The sequence below is a fragment of the Microtus ochrogaster genome, chromosome 6 (assembly GCF_000317375.1).
Source record: "Microtus ochrogaster isolate Prairie Vole_2 chromosome 6, MicOch1.0, whole genome shotgun sequence".
NCBI lineage: Eukaryota > Metazoa > Chordata > Mammalia > Rodentia > Cricetidae > Microtus > Microtus ochrogaster.
In genome coordinates this window covers 69,000,534-69,018,605 of record NC_022013.1, presented here as the reverse complement: position 1 = coordinate 69,018,605, position 18,072 = coordinate 69,000,534, and the positions used below count along the sequence as shown (strand labels likewise).

Here is an 18,072-nt window from a genome sequence, read left to right as displayed (position 1 = left end):
ATTCTCCCTCAAGGAGATCATATTCTAGTTAAACTTGAATATGATATAACTTAACTCAGCAAGACTATGAGATGGAGGATCTTTGTCTCACCCTGTCACAGTGACACATGGAGAAATGTAGGCGGGGCTGCTTGTTCATTTTTCCAGCCACCAAGACCCAAAATAATCACACAGAAACTATATTAATTGCAGTATTGTTTGGCCAATAGCTTAAGCATATTTTTAGCTAGCTCTTACATCTTAAATTAACCCATTCCTATTATTTTGAATTTTACCACAAGGCTCGTGGTTTACCGGTAAAGTTCCTGGGCATCTGTCTCCTTTGGCAGCTACATGGCCTCTGTCTGACTCCACTTTCTTTTTCCCAGCATTCAGTTTAGTTTTCCTGCCTAGCTCTATTTTGCCCTGCCACAAGCCCAAAGCAGCTTCTTTATTAACCAATGCTAATAAAAACATATTCACAGTATACAGAGGGGAATCCCACATCAAAGAAATACAGATGAAGTCTTACTCTAGAGCCCAAAATGACACTTCTGATTGAGTTGGTGGGAACTACATTGCAAATTTGTGTTCAGTTGTTCCTTCTGTCTCTTTCTTGGAAGTTTTAAAGTTACTAGCAAAGGGAAATACGGCAGAGGGGTGCCAACTGTGTAGGATGGGGAGCTCATCTGAGACTCTGGGGCCTCTATGGAGTGTACCCAGGCTCCTGACATCTGCCACAGAAAAGAATTTCAGAACAAGTCAGAGGGAAACAAGTTGGTGAGTTTATTAGATAGAAAGACAAGGAAGGAGTGCTTGGAGAGAGGGAGGGTGTAGACATCAGGAAAGAGGAATGCTCCCAGGTGGTCCTGCCATTTTTGTACTTTGAGATACTTAATTTGCAGCTAAGTTAAATATTGAGGAGAATTCATTTGTGTTGGTATATTTCTTTTTCTTTTCTACAGAATTCTGCTCTTAAAGAGGAAGCTTTTTTGTTTGTTTGTTTGTTTGTTTGTTGTTTGTTCTTATTTTTCAAGACAGAGGTTCTCTATGTATCCCTGGCTGTCCTAGAACTTGCTCTGTAGACCAGGCTGGCCTCAAACTCACAGCGATTCACTTGCTGAAGAGGAAGCTTTTTAAGGTACATTGCTTGGACTTGCTGCTGTAGAAGGGGCGCTAGAGATTGATCAGAGAGATCTTTACTTATAGACAGAGCACAAAAAAGTACTGAAGCATAGTTCATTAGCCATTTTTTGTTTTGTTTTGCTTTGTGTTTTCCAAGACAGGGTTTCTCTATAGCTTTGAAGCCTGTACTGGAACTTACTCTGTAGACCAGGCTGGCCTTGGATTCACAGATATCCGCTTGTCTCTGCCTCCCAAATGCTGGGATTAAAGATCTGCTCCACTACACACTTCATTGGCCATTTTTAACAACCTTGCTTGTGATATTTTCCTTGAGGGGTAAGAAGAAACTTTCTCACGTTACTTCTATATCCTAACTAGCAATTCTGCTGAAGAACCAGTCTGCCTCCTCCATCTTAGGCTTAAAAGCCATCTTATAATAAAGACAAACTAGATTCATTCCTGTTCATGATTAATCCTCTGCTTCTCAAGTATTGTGCTATGTCCCATTATAGGTAGATTTTTTTTGTCCCACCTACCAGCTCCCAAATAGCCACACAGAGACTTATTCTTAATTATGAAACCTTGGTTGATAGCTTAGGCTTGTTCCTAACTAGTTCTTTATACTTAAATTAGTGCATATCTTTTTTTCTTTTCTTTTCTTTTCTTTTTTTTTTTTTTTTGATTTTCGAGACAGGGTTTCTCCGTTTTATGTGGCCTGGTTATCTTTACTCTGTACTCCCCATGCTGCTTCCTCTCATCTGTCTGGCGACTCCACCCTTCTTTCCCAGGGTTGTCTCTACCCCAAAATCCTGCCTAGCTATTGGCCATTTAGCTTTTTATTAGACCTATCACAGTGACACGTCTTCGCACAGTGTAAAGGAATATTCCACAACATTCTAACTGTAGCCTTAGCTACACATGGTTCTGTTCTGCCTGTTCCAGGAATGGCAATCATGCCTTTGTTTCAGGAGGTCGTTAGGACTAACTTGTTATGCTTCTCTTCTGCTCCTGTAACCCCATTTATTTTGCCCACCAAATCCCCCATTTGGAACCTCCCTACCCCTGAGCTATATAAAATCCATGTCTTCTTCACTTCTGGGCTTGCTCTCTAAAACCCCAACATCGGTGAGACAGCCGGCTGGTCCCAGGCACACCTCGAAAGTAAAGCTTGCTTTAATTGGAAGGTTGCGAATCTGGTCTTTCTCCTCACAGTTTTTAGGTTTAACACTGCCTGATTAATGCTAAAATCTGAGAAACCTGACGTAAGCGTTGTACCACAAACTCACACAAGAGAGTTATTGGAAGAGAAAAAACTAGGAGGGTGGCTGCCTCTCCTTAGGCAGGAAGCAGCAGGGAACTGAACAGAAGATAGAGTTTAAATAGAGTTTCTTGGGGGGTGGGGGAGGTGGAGCTTTCTAGTGTGGTCTGGAATTGGTGGGAATTTTGTGGCCTGTTTCTGGGGCAAGTGTAGGAATTAGTGGGATTCTGTAGTCAGACTCTGGGGCAAGCTCAGGCATTGGGGAGATTCTGTTGCTTGACCCTGGTCTTGGGGTCAGGGTCAAGTCAGGGTCAGGGTATTTTTCCCTTGACTCTGACCTTTGGGGTCAACTCAGGGTCAGGCTGTTTTGCTTTCCACTCTGACCTTTGGGGTCAAGTCAGGGTATTTCTCTTTTGCCCTGGTCTCAGGGTTAAGTCAGGACCAGGCTGTTTTTCTTTTGACTCTGACCATTGGAGTCAAGTCAGGGTCAGGGTATTTCTCCTTTGCCCTGGTCTCAGGGTCAAGTCAGGGTCAGGTTGTTTTTCTTTTGACTCTGACCTTTGGAGTCAAGTCAGGGTCAGGGTATTTCTCCTTTGCCCTAGTCTCAGGGTCAAGTCAGGGTCAGGGTGTTCTTTCCTTGGCCCTTTTACCCTACAGCTGGGAACTTTTTTTTCTCTTGATATTCTATTTTTTTATTTTATTGAAAATAGATTTATTTTTTCCTCTCACAAAGTATCTCATGATTATGGTTTCCCCTCTCTTTATTCCTCCCAGTTCCTCCTCACTTTCCCTTCACCTGGGTCCACCCCCTTTCTGTTTCTCCTTAGAAAACAAACAGACTTCTAAGGAATAATAATAAAATAAAACACAACAAGACAAAACTGTTCTTTTTACAACAGTAGTATTTGATTTTATCATAGGTCCCTGGGCTATCTAATCTAAGGTTCTTGATCACTCACTCAGTGTTGGATATGGGTTCCATCCACTGTGGTGGGCCTTAAGTCAAATCATATGTTGGTTGGTTACTCCCATAAATTTGTGCCACTATTTCAGTAGGATATCTTGTAGGTGGAATACCACTGTAGATCAAAGCATTTGTGGCTGAACTGGTCTTTATATTTCTCTTTTGGTAGCATGCAGAGTACTTTCCTGTACCAAAGATGCTAGCTCTTAGGGGTAAAGGCTCTATGTAGGCACCAGCACGACTTCTCCATGTTCAATGAGTTGTGTAGGTGTTGCCTTCCACAATGGAGCCTTGCCATCAGATGGCAGAAGGCAACCTACAGTCTTGGCAACAGCCTGAGTTGTTTGGGGGTTCCTATGGGACCCCTTTGACCAACAACTCAATTAGATGTAACCCAATCCAGGTACTGGAAGCTTCATTTGGTGACAAGAAATGTCACCATTTCTTGACTCTGTCTCCTCCATTAATTGGTGATCTCATTTAGATAACCTTGGGGTGTGTGTGTGTGTGTGTGTGTGTGTGTGTGTGTGTGTGTGTGTGTCGGTGTGTGTCTGTGTGTGTCTCTGTGTTAGGAAGCTTTTACTATGTTAGGTTTTCATACCACCCCTCAAATGGCCCTTAATTTTTGACTCTCTTCCCCCTTTTCCCCTCCCCTTCTCCATTTCATCCTTTTGTGTTAGCCCTCCCCTCCGTCCACGACCATCTATCTATTCTATTTCCCTTTCCCAAGGGAGATCTATCAGTCCCTAGTCCCTTTCTCTATATCTACCCTCTGTGGTTCTATGGGTTGTAGCTTGGTTATCATTGACTTAATAGCTAATATCCACATATAAGCCAATACATACCATATTTGTCTTTCTTGGTCAGAGTTACCTCACTATGGATAATTTTTTAGTTCCATCTATTTACCTGCGAGTTTCAATTTTTTTTTTAAACAGCTGAGTAATACTTCATTGTGTAAATGTATCACATTTTCTTTGTTCAGTCTTTATCCAGTCGGGGCACATCTAGGTTGTTTCCAATGTCTGGCTATTGTGAATAGAGCAGCAGTGAACATGGTTGGGCAAGTGTCTCTGTGGTTAGGATGAAGCGTCGTCCCGTGGGTATATACCCAAGAGTGGTATTGCTAAACCCTGAGATAGATCAGTTTCCACCTTCACCGATTTCCATAGTGGCTGTGCGAGTTTGCAGTCCCGCCAGCAATGGATGAACGGAGACTTTATTTTCTATGTTGAACTTTGGAAGGTTGTGGGGAAAGCTACGCTGAGTGCAGCTTAGCACCACTTCAGCAAGCCTCCCTTCACCTTGCGCAGAAGCCGTCATTTTTCCCTTGGCCGCGGTCCGCCCACGGCGCTGCAGAGGGGCTGGTGAGAGCCAGAGGCCGCTCTAGCCGGCCACACGGTGGCGGTGCCGCGGCTGCCTGGCTTCCAGGTGCCGCCATGTTGGACGAACGGGGCTTGAACCATGGTGGCGAGCGCCAGGCTGCGGCTACCGGCACAGCCAGCCCGGCTGGACACATGGTGGAAGTGCGGCCCGGGCTGTATCTGGGTGGGGCAGCGGCGGTGGCGGAACCAAACCACCTGCTGGAGGCCGGCATCACCGCCGTGCTGACGGTAGACTCGGAACCGGGTTTCCAGGCTGGGGCTGGGTTCGAAGGACTCCGGAGCCTCTTCGTGCCGGCGCTGGACAAACCCGAGACGGACTTGCTCAGCCACTTGGATCGCTGCGTGGCCTTCATCGGCCAGTCGCGAGCCGAGGGACGTGCGGTGTTGGTGCACTGGTAAGTGCAAGGTGCCAGGGGCAAGCCTCCTTTCTGCAGAGCGCCCAGGAGTGGAGGAACCGGCTGTCATAGCTGATAATCTCTCTCCTCATCCTCATCCTTGGGGATGGCTCAAGGAGGAGGGTCTGGAGACTGGCCCCTGGTTCGTGTTTTGTTTGGTTCATTTTGCAGCATCAGCCTGTCTATGTATGTATGTATGTATGTATGTATGTATGTATGTATGTATGTATGTGTGTGTGTCTCTCTACCTACCTACCAATTATTTATCTGTCTCTCATCTGTCTATAGTTTTGGAGTTGAATGTAGTGCAGCTAGATTTATTGGGGTGAAAATATGTGATACTTTTCTTTCTTATCCTAAAAGTCACTGTGGTTAAACAAAAGAAAACCATAAGCCTTTTTTTGAGACAAGGTCTTACTGGTGTAGATCTGGCAGGCGAGGAATTCACTCGCTGTGTAGACCACTCTGGCTTCAAAACCACAGATACCCGCCGGCGTCTGCCTCCAGAGTGCTGCACACCTTCAGTGCGCCACCATGCCTGAGTATTTTTAATCAAAGTTTTACATAACCAAGGAAAAATGCTTGGTTTGATTAAGACTGGACAGTCATATAGCACTGTGATTGGACAAAAGGAGTGTGATCTAATGCCAATGGAGTGAGAGGGCCTGACCCATATTGATCTTCTTCCTCTGGGGTGTAGGGCAAAGCCCTTTCTGGATTGATGGCCTTAGGATACATCAGACTAAGTAGATCAGAGAATTGATTTGTCCTGCTAGCATGCTAGGCAGACACTCTAGTACTGTGGCCTAGCTCCAGTCTTAAGAGGATGTCCTTGCAGCCGGTTCTCACACAGAAGGGTGGAGAAAGGCTACAGCGTACTGTCTCCCTGTCTCTCTTTTTGAGCTGTAAGTTTTACTGTCTTGTCTAGGCTGTCCTTGAACTTGGGACCCTCCTGCTTCTGCCTCCTGCGTGGTTGTATTTATATGCATGTGCTACTAGTTTGTCTTTAATTCTGGTCTTTGTGCTTAATATTGGAGTAGAGGGTCTGGTCTCTCTGCCTTGTCCTGGGGTGAGTGGGGAGAAAGAGAAGCAGAAGAAATGATAAACAGATCAGGGGAGACCAGTGTTGAGAGAAAAGGACCTTGCATTTGTTCTGTAGTCATTACAATTAAAAAAAAAATCTGTAAATAATTAGCCACTAAGCCCAACCTGTGAGATCACAACCAGAAATCAAGTCACTCCCCAACCCCGTGCAGCTCTCTGGGACAGGAAGTTGAAACAATGTGAACTGTGCCCTTATATCACTTAGAGGTCTCTTTCTCCTGTTAGCAGCTGTGAGCAAGATTAGGTTGTCACCCCCCCTCTGCCCCCGCCCCACCCCCAAATAACTTTATTTTTATGTAGGGCCCTTCTGCCTTGTGACTTTTGATTTTGGAGACCAGGCTGGGATAGGTTACCACATCTTATGGAGCTTGCCTCCTTCCGTGAAAACCCGTAAGAGTTAGAAATTCCATTTGTCCTCTGAACTAGAAGTCTCTTCTCTTTGGGAACCCCGACATTATACATGGCGGCTGTAGCGCTCCTTTCCCAGACTTCGAGGCCCTGTTTCTCCCTTCAAGGCTGGCATGAGCTGCCTCTGTTATGATCCAGATTTCTCCTAACACGCTCTCACTTCAGTGAGGATCATGCCTCAGGGAGATCTCCATGCTCTCACCCCTAACAAAGCTCACTTGAAGGGTAATTTGTGTTGTTCCTTTCTACAGACCTACAGTAAGTTAAAACACAACCTGACTCAGAATTGTATATCCCTTTTCATTAGGAGAAGGGGACAGTGGGGAATGTCAGCAGATTTTCAGAAGTATAGTAAACGGGTTTTCAGTGGCCATGGAGAAACATACGAAGCCTGTTGAGCCTGTGGGAATCATAAACGATTCTTTTGGCTTATTGAATCGGATCGAAATAGAAGGCAGCTATGTGTGGCAGTCTGCTTTGGTGTGTTGACAAGCTTGTCTTTTCCCGCTGCTATTTGACAATAATTAATGAAAACTCAGGGACAGGACCAGAAGTAATTTTCTTCATCCTTGGTACCTCTGGACTTGAAGCAAACAGGAAGAAAAAGTCTCCATCTGCTGCTAATTGGAGATAATCAGTATACTATGATGTATACTATGATATATACTATGATGTGTACTATGATGTATACCGTGATGTATACTATGGTGTATACTATGATGTATACTATGGTGTATACTATGGTATATGGTGTATACTATGGTGTCAGTTTTGAGCAATAATCTATGCATCCCTTCAGTGGTAGGAGAAGTTAACAGTTGGCATTCTCAAGACTGCAGAGTAAAACCAGATTATTTTTATTTCTTTGTTTTTGGAAATGGTGCTGGGATTAATTCTAAGCTGGAACCTCAGCTCCAAGATATATATCTTCCTATGCTCTGCTTGGGATGAGGGAGACTGGGGAGACTGGTTGATGAATGGTGGAATTAGGATGTGAAGGATTCCTGGGCCTTGTCTAGGAAACTGACAGCGTATATTGCAGCAAAAATAAATGGCTGGAAAATCTTAGTAGGTGTTGGGGATTCCTGAGTAGTCCTGCTGGGTTGGTTTGAACTGTTTTGTTGGACTCTGTGCAGTAGTCCTAAGGGTGGACACAGGGACAGAGGTAGTGATAAAAGACGTATGGGACCAGATCTGGAACAACTTGGAGTTAAGAGCAAAGGAGCTAGGACATCAGTTAAAAATTTTAAGGTAGTTATTTTTGAATAGTTAGTACATCCATATTGATCAGAATTTAAAAAGGAATAAGGAAATCAATGACTGTGCTTGTATGTTGGCGGTATTTAAGAGGTGTGGGTTAATTGGAGTGGAAATGACCTGGGCACAGCGGTACACACCTGTCACCCCATCGCGTAGGAGGCGGAGACAGGAAGATCGCTATAACTATGAGAAAGGAAAAGATAGAAGTGAGGTGGACCTAAATTTTACCATTAATGGGGGCTGGGCTTTCCCTTGGTTTTTAATTGCTGCTATTTGCTGTTTTATTTTGAAGGTCTCTTTTTCAGCCATGCAGGAGTCAGTCGAAGTGTTGCTGTAGTGACTGCCTTTATAATGAAGACAGACCAACTTACCTTTGAAAAGGCCTATGAAAGCCTCCAGACCGTCAAGCCGGAAGCCAAGTGAGTCCTGTCACAGTAACACTTCTTTCTCTTCCTTTAAAGTCTGTATGAATGCATGGTGTGTGTGTGTGTGTGTGTGTGTGTGTGTGTGTGTGTGTGTAGTGCGTGTGTAGGGGTGGGTGCACGCCCCTGCACTTGCATGGGTCAGAAGCAAACTTAGGATCTTCTTCAGCTGCTGTTACCAGTTCTCCTTTGGTCCTGAGGTTTTATTGAAAGAGGGCCCAACTTCACGCTCACTTTTCATTGCAGGATGAATGAGGGATTTGAAGGGCAACTGAAGTTATATGAGGCCATGGGATGTGAAGTCGACACCTCGAGCGCAGCTTACAAGCAGTACCGGCTCCAGAAGGTCACCGAGAAGTACCCGGGTGGGTAAACACTGATCACTGGTGGAATCTGCACTCCGCTGACGTCTCATTTACTTGGACACTAAATGCATTGTATTACTTTTCAAGAACTAGGAGGCAGAGACTGCCGTTTCCTCTGTTTAGCAGAAAGTCACGTGGTTTAAAAATGGCTGGGATTGAAATCTGGCAGTTCCATTTAGAGCAAAGGCTTATTTGCCTTGCTTTCCTCCCTGATTTCTCAAAGTGGAGAGTTTTGTTCTGAGTTCAGCATGTATCGCATCAGTTTGGCATTGGGATTTTGTCTGAAAATCTAGAAGGTTGATGTTGACAGTTGGATACATTTAAATTACCTTGCAGAACTTCGGAATTTGCCTCAAGAACTCTTTGCTGTTGACCCAACCACCATGTCACAAGGATTAAAAGATGACATTCTCTACAAATGTAGAAAGTGCAGGTAAAATATTTTGGATCCTCTTGAATTTTTAATCATCTTGGTAGTTGCAAAAGCACTTCAAGTTTTATTTTCTTATCTCTCTAGGAAGGATTTGTTTAATTGAATATTATGGAAATTTTACATGCAAACCTGCCCCAGAGAGAATGTAGCTTAGTAACCAGATTGTAGGGCTATTGAGATTTTGAGTGGCATACTCAATGTTGTATTCTTTTGGCTTGTAAGAAATATTGTACATTTCATCTTTGTTTTCATCCTTTGGAAGTCGTTAATGCTTTTGTCTTCGGTGGTTTTGCAGGCGATCTTTATTTAGAAGTTCTAGTATTTTGGATCATAGTGAAGGAAGCGGGCCAATAGCCTTTGCTCACAAGAGAACGACGCCGTCTTTGGTTCTTACGGGGAGTCAGGCTCAGTGTACATCTTACTTCATTGAACCTGTGCAGTGGATGGAGTCGACTTTGTTGGGAGTAATAGATGGACAGGTGAGAACATTATTTTCTTTCTGCAGTTTTGTTGTGTCATCTAAATTCTTTTCCCTTCTTCACCTTTAAACTGTATTTTACAGCGGGGAATGTGGCTTAGTTGGTAGAACGCTCATCTAGTATGCTTGAAGCCCTGGATTCCATCTCTAGCATCACATAGGCCAGGCCTGAAATGCCAGCACTCTGGAGGTTAAGGCAGGAGGGTTGGAAGTTAGGGGCACCTCAGGCACACAGTGAGTTTGAGTCTATCCTGACTGTTCATGAGGCACTGTCTCAAGACAACACAACAACAAACATTTTTATTATTTTTAATATCTGTATTACATCTTCTCTCTTTTGTATGCGGCTGTATGTACCTGTGGGGGTTCTGGGGTGTCACACACTCATACATGGAAGTCAGAGAACAGCTCTAGTGGAAGTTGGTTTCCTCTGTTCACCATGTTGGTCTCAGGACCAAGCTCAGGCCATTGGGCTTGGCCGAAGGGCCCTTACCTGTTGTCCCATCTTATTGTCTGGATAAAAAAACAAAACTAACAAACATCTGTGTTGTAATCAACCATTCCCTTCTGAAGATTCTGAGGACTGTCTTTTTAGTATATGAATAAGGTCACCAAAAATAAGAATCCCTACTCAGACCATGCACACTAAACAGAAGTGATAATGCTGTTGCTAACATTAGAGAGAGTGCAGAAATCTTGGTGAGTACTTTTGGATTTCTCTGACGCACATGCTCCTGATACCAGCTAGCAGTAGAAGATGAGAATCTGAATGTGCACTTCCATCCTTTACCATGAGAGTCTGATTTGGACTCCTGTTAATAATCGATTAGAAGCCAAGTATTTGTTACCTTGATACAAACATTCTTTTTTTTTTAAATATTTATTTATTTATTTGTTATGTATACAATATTCTGTGTGTGTGTGTGTCTGCAGGCCAGAAGAAGGCACCAGACCTCATTACAGATGGTTGTGAGCCACCATGTGGTTGCTGGGAATTGAACTCAGGACTTTTGAAAGAGCAGGCAATGCTCTTAACCACTGAGCCATCTCTCCAGCCCCTGATACAAACATTCTTAGTTGCTTTGAGCTTTGCTTCCCCCCTTCATCCTGAGGTTCCTGTCCCTCCTTTTCAGTACAAAGTGCCTCTCCTGTGGTAATTGTACTTTATGATCAACCCAGATTACAAGTTCCTTGATGGTAACACATGCCTTGAATCCCAGCACAGGGGAAGCAGAGACAGTCGGATCTCGAGACTACAGAGCGAGTTCCAGGACAGCCAGGGCTACACAGAGAAACCCTATCTCAAAAAACCAAAATCAAAACTAACCAACCAACCAATAAAAAAAAAAAAAAACCCAAATTTTTTGAGAACAGGAATCATGCCTTAGCTATTTTATATTCTGCATTGTCAAAGATAGTTGCTGATGAATATAAAATGGATACAATGACACATTTGCTTCTTTCAGCTTCTTTGCCCAAAATGCAGTGCCAAGTTGGGTTCCTTCAACTGGTATGGAGAACAGTGCTCGTGTGGTCGATGGATAACCCCTGCTTTCCAAATACACAAGAACAGAGTGGATGAAATGAAAACGTTGCCAGCTCTGGGATCACAAACAAGGAAACTATGAACTTGGGACACAGTTTGGAATAAAACCCAACGAAATGTATTTCTCTTGATCATTATCTTTCATAGCAGAGGCCAAAATTTCATTTAGTGTCCAAAGGTAGTTACTGTGGCAGATATGTGTTGGTAGCTTATCACATGATGTATGATGCATATACATTACTTCACTGGGCAATCCAGGCAATCGTGTACATTTAATTTGATATTAAAATCTTTTATAACCAGATGCCCTGTTACATGTTTTAAGCTTTTGTGCTCTTTGGATCTAGCCCATGCTTTAAGCATGCTAGGTAAACATTCTACCTCTGACCTATATCTGGGACCTCTTACACATGTAAAGTTGTGCTTTATAGTATGTTGGTTGTATGACACTAAAGTCTAGATGGATAAAATTGGATGTAAAAAGTTGAGATTGTCTGTATCCAGGTAGATATTCTTTGGTTTTCAGAAATATAAAGCAGATTAATTTGTTGTATTTTGAAAAATTATTTCCGTGTCTCATTTAAGGGACATTAGTGAACCTACACATGTGCCTTTTGGTGATTCCTCCTAGGGAAATGTGAACAGGCATCTGTATTGGGCACTGATCACAACAGACCAAAGAGATGCTTCCACCCAAGTCCAGCTTGGTAAACTGGTGAATTTATTGGGGTTACTTCCAGGAGTGTGGGTAACTACTCACAAAAGCTGTATTCCTACAGCTTCCTGCTCAGTTTGCCGGCAACTTACTGCAGGAGAGTCTCTTCTCCCAGTAACCATCACAGTTTATGTTACCTTTGGAACAACCTGTTGATCTTGTAACTGACTTGAACCTTGTAAATTGTGTTAATCCCTTTCTTCCCTCCTGGAGTTGGGAGGGTAGAGAGAGAGGGAGAGGGGAAGAAAGTGAGTTTTGAAAAGGTTACTATGTAGCCCTGGTGTGTGTGTGTGAGAGAGACTGAGTGTCTATGTAGCTCTGGTTGTCCTGGCACCCACTCTGTAGACCAGACTGTTCGGACAGAAATCCATGTGCCTCAGCATTAGCTAAGAAGGCCTTAAGACATATTTACTTATCTGTGTCTATGTGTAACACATTGACGAAGCTGGGTAGTGGTGGTGCACGCCTTTAATCCCAGCACTGGGGAGACAGAGGCAGGTGAATCTCTGAGTTTGAAATCTGTAGTTAGACTTTCCTTTGTGGGATTACCAGCCTACAAATTATGACACAGACTTATTCCTGATTATGAATGCTTGACCACTAGCTTAGGCTTATTCCCATCTAGCGCTTATAACTCAAATTAACCTGTTTCTATTATTCTACATTCTACCACATGGCTTTTAACTCTGTCTCTGTACAACTTGTTCTGTGTCTCGCTGGTGTCCATGCCTCTCTCCTTCCCAGAGTTCTCTCTCTCCCCGGAAGTCCCACCTAGTCCCTCCTGCCTAGCTATTGGCATTCAGCTCTTTATTAAAGTAATCAGAAAGTACCTTAGGCAGAGACACTTCTTTACAGTATACAAAAGTATTGCAGAACAGAGGCCAACCTGGTCTACAGAGCAAGATCCAGGACAGCCAGGGCTACACAGAGAAACACTGTCTCAAAGCTTTTCAAAACCTGGTCACTCCACGAGAGTGCCTCTTTGTGGGTAAAAAATGGTTTGGCACTATTTCATTTGGCTCAGCTTACCGTCTAGCCACCCTACATCATAGCATACAGCAGAGAGCAGCCCATTTCATTTGAACTTAGATTTTCATATAATGTGTAATGTGCACCGAGACCATGTGTGCATTATTGTAAGTGACACAGTGAACACATCAGTCAAGCCCCTGCTTTCTGGCTACTGCAGTCCGGCTGGAAGGGGCAATGCCTTTTTGAAAGCTAATTGTACTTTCAAGTGAGGAATGGCTGGGAAACCTAACTATTTATGTGAAGTTCAGCCAGGGTAGTGGTGCATGCCTGTAATTCCAGTCCTCTGGAGGTGGAGGCAGGAGGATCAGGAGTTAAGGTCTTCCTGAGCTTTGCCGGGAGTTGGAGTTAAGGCCACTGGAATGTCAAACAAAACAGCAGAAAAACAGAACAAGGTGTATGCACACTGCTTTGGGGCCACTGGACAGCATGACCCTGAGTGTATCTACTTCCTTTGCTGGGTGTGGATGGTGCTACCAGGAACCAGCCAAGACTTTGGTTCTTTGGGTTATGTTAGGCTTGGTGAAACTGGTGTGGGCAAGGACTAAATGCCCTAGAACAGATGACAGCCAATATCTGGGGCTCTCCAGTGAATTTTTTTTTATATTGCTTTCTGATCAAACAACTCACTCTTAACTCCCTCCCCACCCTCAGTACCCTCCAAGCACCTTCTCGCTTTCATGTCTTTTTCTTTCTCTTTTCCCATCCACTGAACTTAACTGGTACTATCTCAGTGAGCACGGATGAGGTTGAATCCAAATTAGAATCAAGACTGACATCAAAATCTCCTTTACTCTCTATATCCCGATATTTGGTTCCACTATTCAGGGTAATATATATCTTAAAGATGTCATACCGCAGTGCTGATCTGACCAAAATCTAATAGTACTGATGAGACCCAATATAAATAAGGTGTAATTTTACCAGTTAGGTTTTTGTTTAACCAGTATTCATTGGTAGGTTACCACTAGAGTACAAACCAAATGGTTTTATTCTCCTAATGAGGATACTGTGGTAGCTCAGGTACCCATGAAGAACACATCATCCCTTGATTTGGTGTGCCATCCCCCCAAGCTCCTGGGACATTCGTGCTGGTACCACCTCTCCAGGCTCAAGTGGCACTTATCCAGCAACTGGGACCTGGTTTTCCAAGATGCCCCAATGAAGGGCACATCTGCACTTGTGTCTTGGTCATTTACTTTTGTCATTCACCCTTGCCTCTTCTGTATAACCAGGTCACATCTCCGTTCCATTCTTGCTGACAATCTCCACTCCACTGCTTGTAGGACCGGTGTTATTAATCTGTTTTTCTTCTAGCAATTTGCCTTCTCAACTTCCGCAAGGAACAGATGCATGAGGTCTCCAGGATAGCAGCTAACTGAATGCTTCTTCACCCATAACCTCCCACTGAGTGTGAGCCCCTTGACTCCCAGACTCCCCTTCCCAACATCCTCTGGGATGTTGAATTGGAAGCTCTGCATCCATTTCAGCTTCACTCTCCCAGTTCCAAACCCTACCAAGATGTTCTGCTGGGAAGCCAACCCCACTCCTCCCATTCCAGACCTCGCCCCTCAGAAAGCCCACCAAGGGTCAGCTCCTGCCCCAAAGCTGTTCAAGATCACGCCTACAGGGTTTTTAAGACCTGGTCACTAGACCTGCCAAGAGCTCTCTCTCCTGCCTTCCCAAGAATCACCAGGTAGTTGCTTCACTCTGCTTTGCTTTGTTTACTAAATCTGGGATTAATTGTTAGATTTGACTTATTGCATCAACGGAGGATATCCAGTAACTGGGGATCCAATACTTACCACACAGCGAAAGTGAACTTCGTGGCCAGGTTTGAATTTAGAAGTGTGAAGTATTCTTGCAAAAATAAAAGCAAACCTCCCCAGTCTAGCCTGTAAAACTGCCATCTTTAGGAACAAGTTAAACATAACTATGAAGATAATGTCAGCAGACTCACAAAGTAGGCAGTTCTCAAGGCAAGACTAGTTTCTTCAACATAAGGTGCCAAACAAAGTAAGGGAAAGTGTTGAGGAATATTTGCTTCCACTGTGTGAAGATGTGTCACTCTGGTTGGTTTAATAAAAAGCTGAGTGGCCAATATCTAGGCAGGAGAGACAGGTGGGATTTCTGGGGAGAGAGGAAGAGGAAGAGGAGAGGAAGAGAGGAAGAAGTCCGACATGGTACAGAATGCAGATTAATGGAAGCAGGTTAATTTGAGTTATAAGAGCTAGTTGGGGACAAGCCTAAAACTAAAGGCCAAACTTTCAAAATTTGTAAGTCTCTGTGTTGTTATTTGGGAGCTGGTGATTCAAAGATAGTCTGACAAGAAAACTTGCTACAGAAAAGGGATTGCCACGTGAACCTTAGTTGCACAGTGTTATTTGTATCTTCATTTCCACAAGCCAACTCGAGGTGGGAATTTTATTTTTAGTATCTATGTGTGCACACAAGTTTGAGTTTATGTGTATCACATGTGTGTAGAATCCCTTGAAGCAGAAGAGAACTTTCAATCTCCTGGAGCTGGATTTAAAAATTGTTGTGAGCTTCCATGTGGCTCTTGGGATCTGAACTCGGGTCCTCTGTGAGATCAAGTGCCTTGATTGTTGGGCCATCTCTACTTCCTAGACAGGCAGTTTTAAGACTGAAAATTGAATGTGGAACTGATAGATATTAGGTAATATTAAGGAATTACCGACTTTGCTAGGTGTATATGGTATTTTCAAAATAGGCTTTGTTTAGATAAATGAAATACTATGTCTGAGATTTGCTGTAAGACTTCCTGGAAAAAACAGAAAAGGTATTGGGAGGGAAGATAGATGGAACAGGAGTGGCAGATGGTTGAAGCTGGGATGGCAGCAACATGAGGATTCACCACATTGCCTCTTACATTTGTTAAAATGAATGTGAAAGTGTTGCTTTGTGCACAACGTAAGTTTTTCTAAGTGGGAAATCCTAAAAAAGCATGCAGACAAAGTATGACAAGAATGGAATCCAGCAAGGGGTTTGGACACAAGAGTGCAGTACCAAAGTCAATAGTGTTACTATGTCTAGTGTTGCTACATCTAAGATACCAAACAACAGAGAAAGAATGAAAACCAAACTATAAACTCTGAAGAGGAAAACCTCAACAATCTCAGGATAGGCAAGGATTTCTTAAAATACAAGTGGCAGAGACCCAACAAACGACTGACATTCACTACATTGAACAGAGAGCCACCCCTCCCCTAACAAAGATAAAGACAAGTGCCAAGCCAGGAGAAGACATTCACAACACACACAGTAAATGAATAAAGGAGGCTGTCTATCTAAAGATCTGCATATCGCTGGGAGAAAGGAATCCAGGAGCACTTTGTCAAACCGAGTGGACGGTTCACAGAACAGTGTGTAACGAACTATGCTGCCAGAGAAGTGTGAACTACAGTCACACTACTCAGAGTGGCACAAATTGTCAGTCTGACCATATCTAGTGTTGGTGAATATGGAAACTGCTCATTTTGCAAGTGACCCAGCAAGATATGGTTGCAGGGAATGTATTTCATGTACTGGTACACAACTAAAAGACCATCTTAGGGCAACAGAAAAACTGATTACATCTATTCAAGGAAGTGTAGCAGTTAAAATACAGAGAGAGCCTCAAAGAGTAATACCCAACAATTTGGGGAACATTTACAGTGTTACACATTTATGTGTGAAAGACCCTCAGAGAGGACCTTTTTCTCCGATGAAGACCCCAGAACCAGGACACTCCGAGACCAGGCCACAGGATGCAATTAGCAAGAGGTTTATTGGGTAAACACAGGTACCTGTGGGCAGCAAAGCCTTTCGGAGGACTTTGCGCACCTGCTAACTAGAGGGCAGGCTTTTTATAGGGAAGAGCAAACTGCAAGTTTACAGAAACAAAACAAAAGCGTGGTTATCAGTCAATTGGAATGAGACGGGGGCATGAATGGTTTCCTCTCTCAGCATGGATGCTTGGCAATAGTCATCCTGTTCCTATCTTTATAGATGTCCTGTTTTGCAGTTAACCTGCTTTGTTGATGTGCTATCTTATTGACATCCTGCCTTGCAGTCTTTCTACCTCAAGCACATGGGATGTTCTTACGAGAGCAGGCTGGCTGCTGATCTGGAGAATTTTTTTTTAAAGCAAACAGGACTTTCCCCCGGGAGCACGCTAGCTGCGGGTTTTGAGGAGGGGGTCTGTAGGGTCTTTCAATGTGAACAACCCCTGCCCCCAACACTCAACATATGTATTTACAAACATTTAAACATGGTAAAAGTAAAAATTAAAACAGAGCTGAGTAGTGGCTCACGCCTTTAATCCTAGCACTCAGGAGGCAGAGACATGTGGATCTCTGTGAGTTTGAGGCCAGCCCGGTCTACAGAGCGAGTTCCAGAACAGGTTCCAAAAGCTACAGAGAAACCCTGTCTCAAACAAACAAACAAACAAACAAACAAACAAAAAAACCCAAAACCCCAAACAAACAAACAAACAAACAAAAAAAACAAAACAAAAAACCCGAAACAAAAAAATTAAAACGGACTAAAAAGATTTCTATAAAATTTCTATGAAATTCTTTATAGGAATTGTCTATTTGGACAGAGGGAAATTAAATTGGGTGTGTAGTGGTATAGTTGGGAGACAGTTTGCCTTTCCTGTCTATAAATTTAAAATCTCTGTGAGTTCGAGACCAGCCTGGTCTACAGAGCTAGTTCCAGGACAGGCTCCAAAGCCACAGAGAAACCCTGTCTCGAACTCCCCCCCCCCAAAAAAAAAATTCATATACTCTGAGAAAAATTTATATTTAAGTGAAAAATTTTAATATTTGTTTACTTAATGACAGGTATCCAAATGTTTATATCGTAATTGCCCAGACTTTCTGAATAAGATAACTTGATAAAAGTTAAATTTTATAAAAGTTAAAAACTGAAAAGTTGAAGTTCAAGCGTGAACTTCAACTTTCCTTAAAGACCATGGTGCTTGGTAGGTAGAGAAATAGAGAAAACTCGATTTTATTTTAGTTTGTATGTCAATGAATTTGAAGCGCAAGAATGAAAGTATTATAAATTTCATGGTAAACAAAGAATGTATCATTCCAATGATGGAAGGAATGGCATTTATTGTATGAGGACTTTAAAACTGTGTGTGTGTGTGCGCGTGCGTGTGCGAGCGCCAGCGCGCCCGTGCGGCGCATTGCACGTGTCT

General features: G+C 43.3%; 1 protein-coding gene across 2 annotated transcripts; it reads left to right on the top strand.

Annotated features, from left to right (window-relative positions):
- The first annotated feature begins 4,749 nt into the window (after positions 1-4,749).
- Dusp12 (dual specificity phosphatase 12) lies at positions 4,750-11,675 on the top strand. Of its 2 annotated transcripts, XM_005348782.3 has the most exons (6): positions 4,750-5,106; positions 8,184-8,297; positions 8,547-8,665; positions 9,002-9,098; positions 9,394-9,577; positions 11,043-11,675. In XM_005348782.3, exons 1-6 carry the CDS (start codon positions 4,766-4,768, stop codon positions 11,202-11,204), a joined length of 1,017 nt encoding a protein of 338 aa, XP_005348839.1. In that variant the 5' UTR covers positions 4,750-4,765; the 3' UTR covers positions 11,205-11,675. The 2 variants fall into 2 exon arrangements, with proteins under 2 accessions (XP_005348839.1, XP_026635410.1); XM_026779609.1 differs by lacking the exon at positions 9,394-9,577 and having other exon boundaries at positions 11,043-11,121.
- The last annotated feature ends 6,397 nt before the right edge of the window (positions 11,676-18,072 follow it).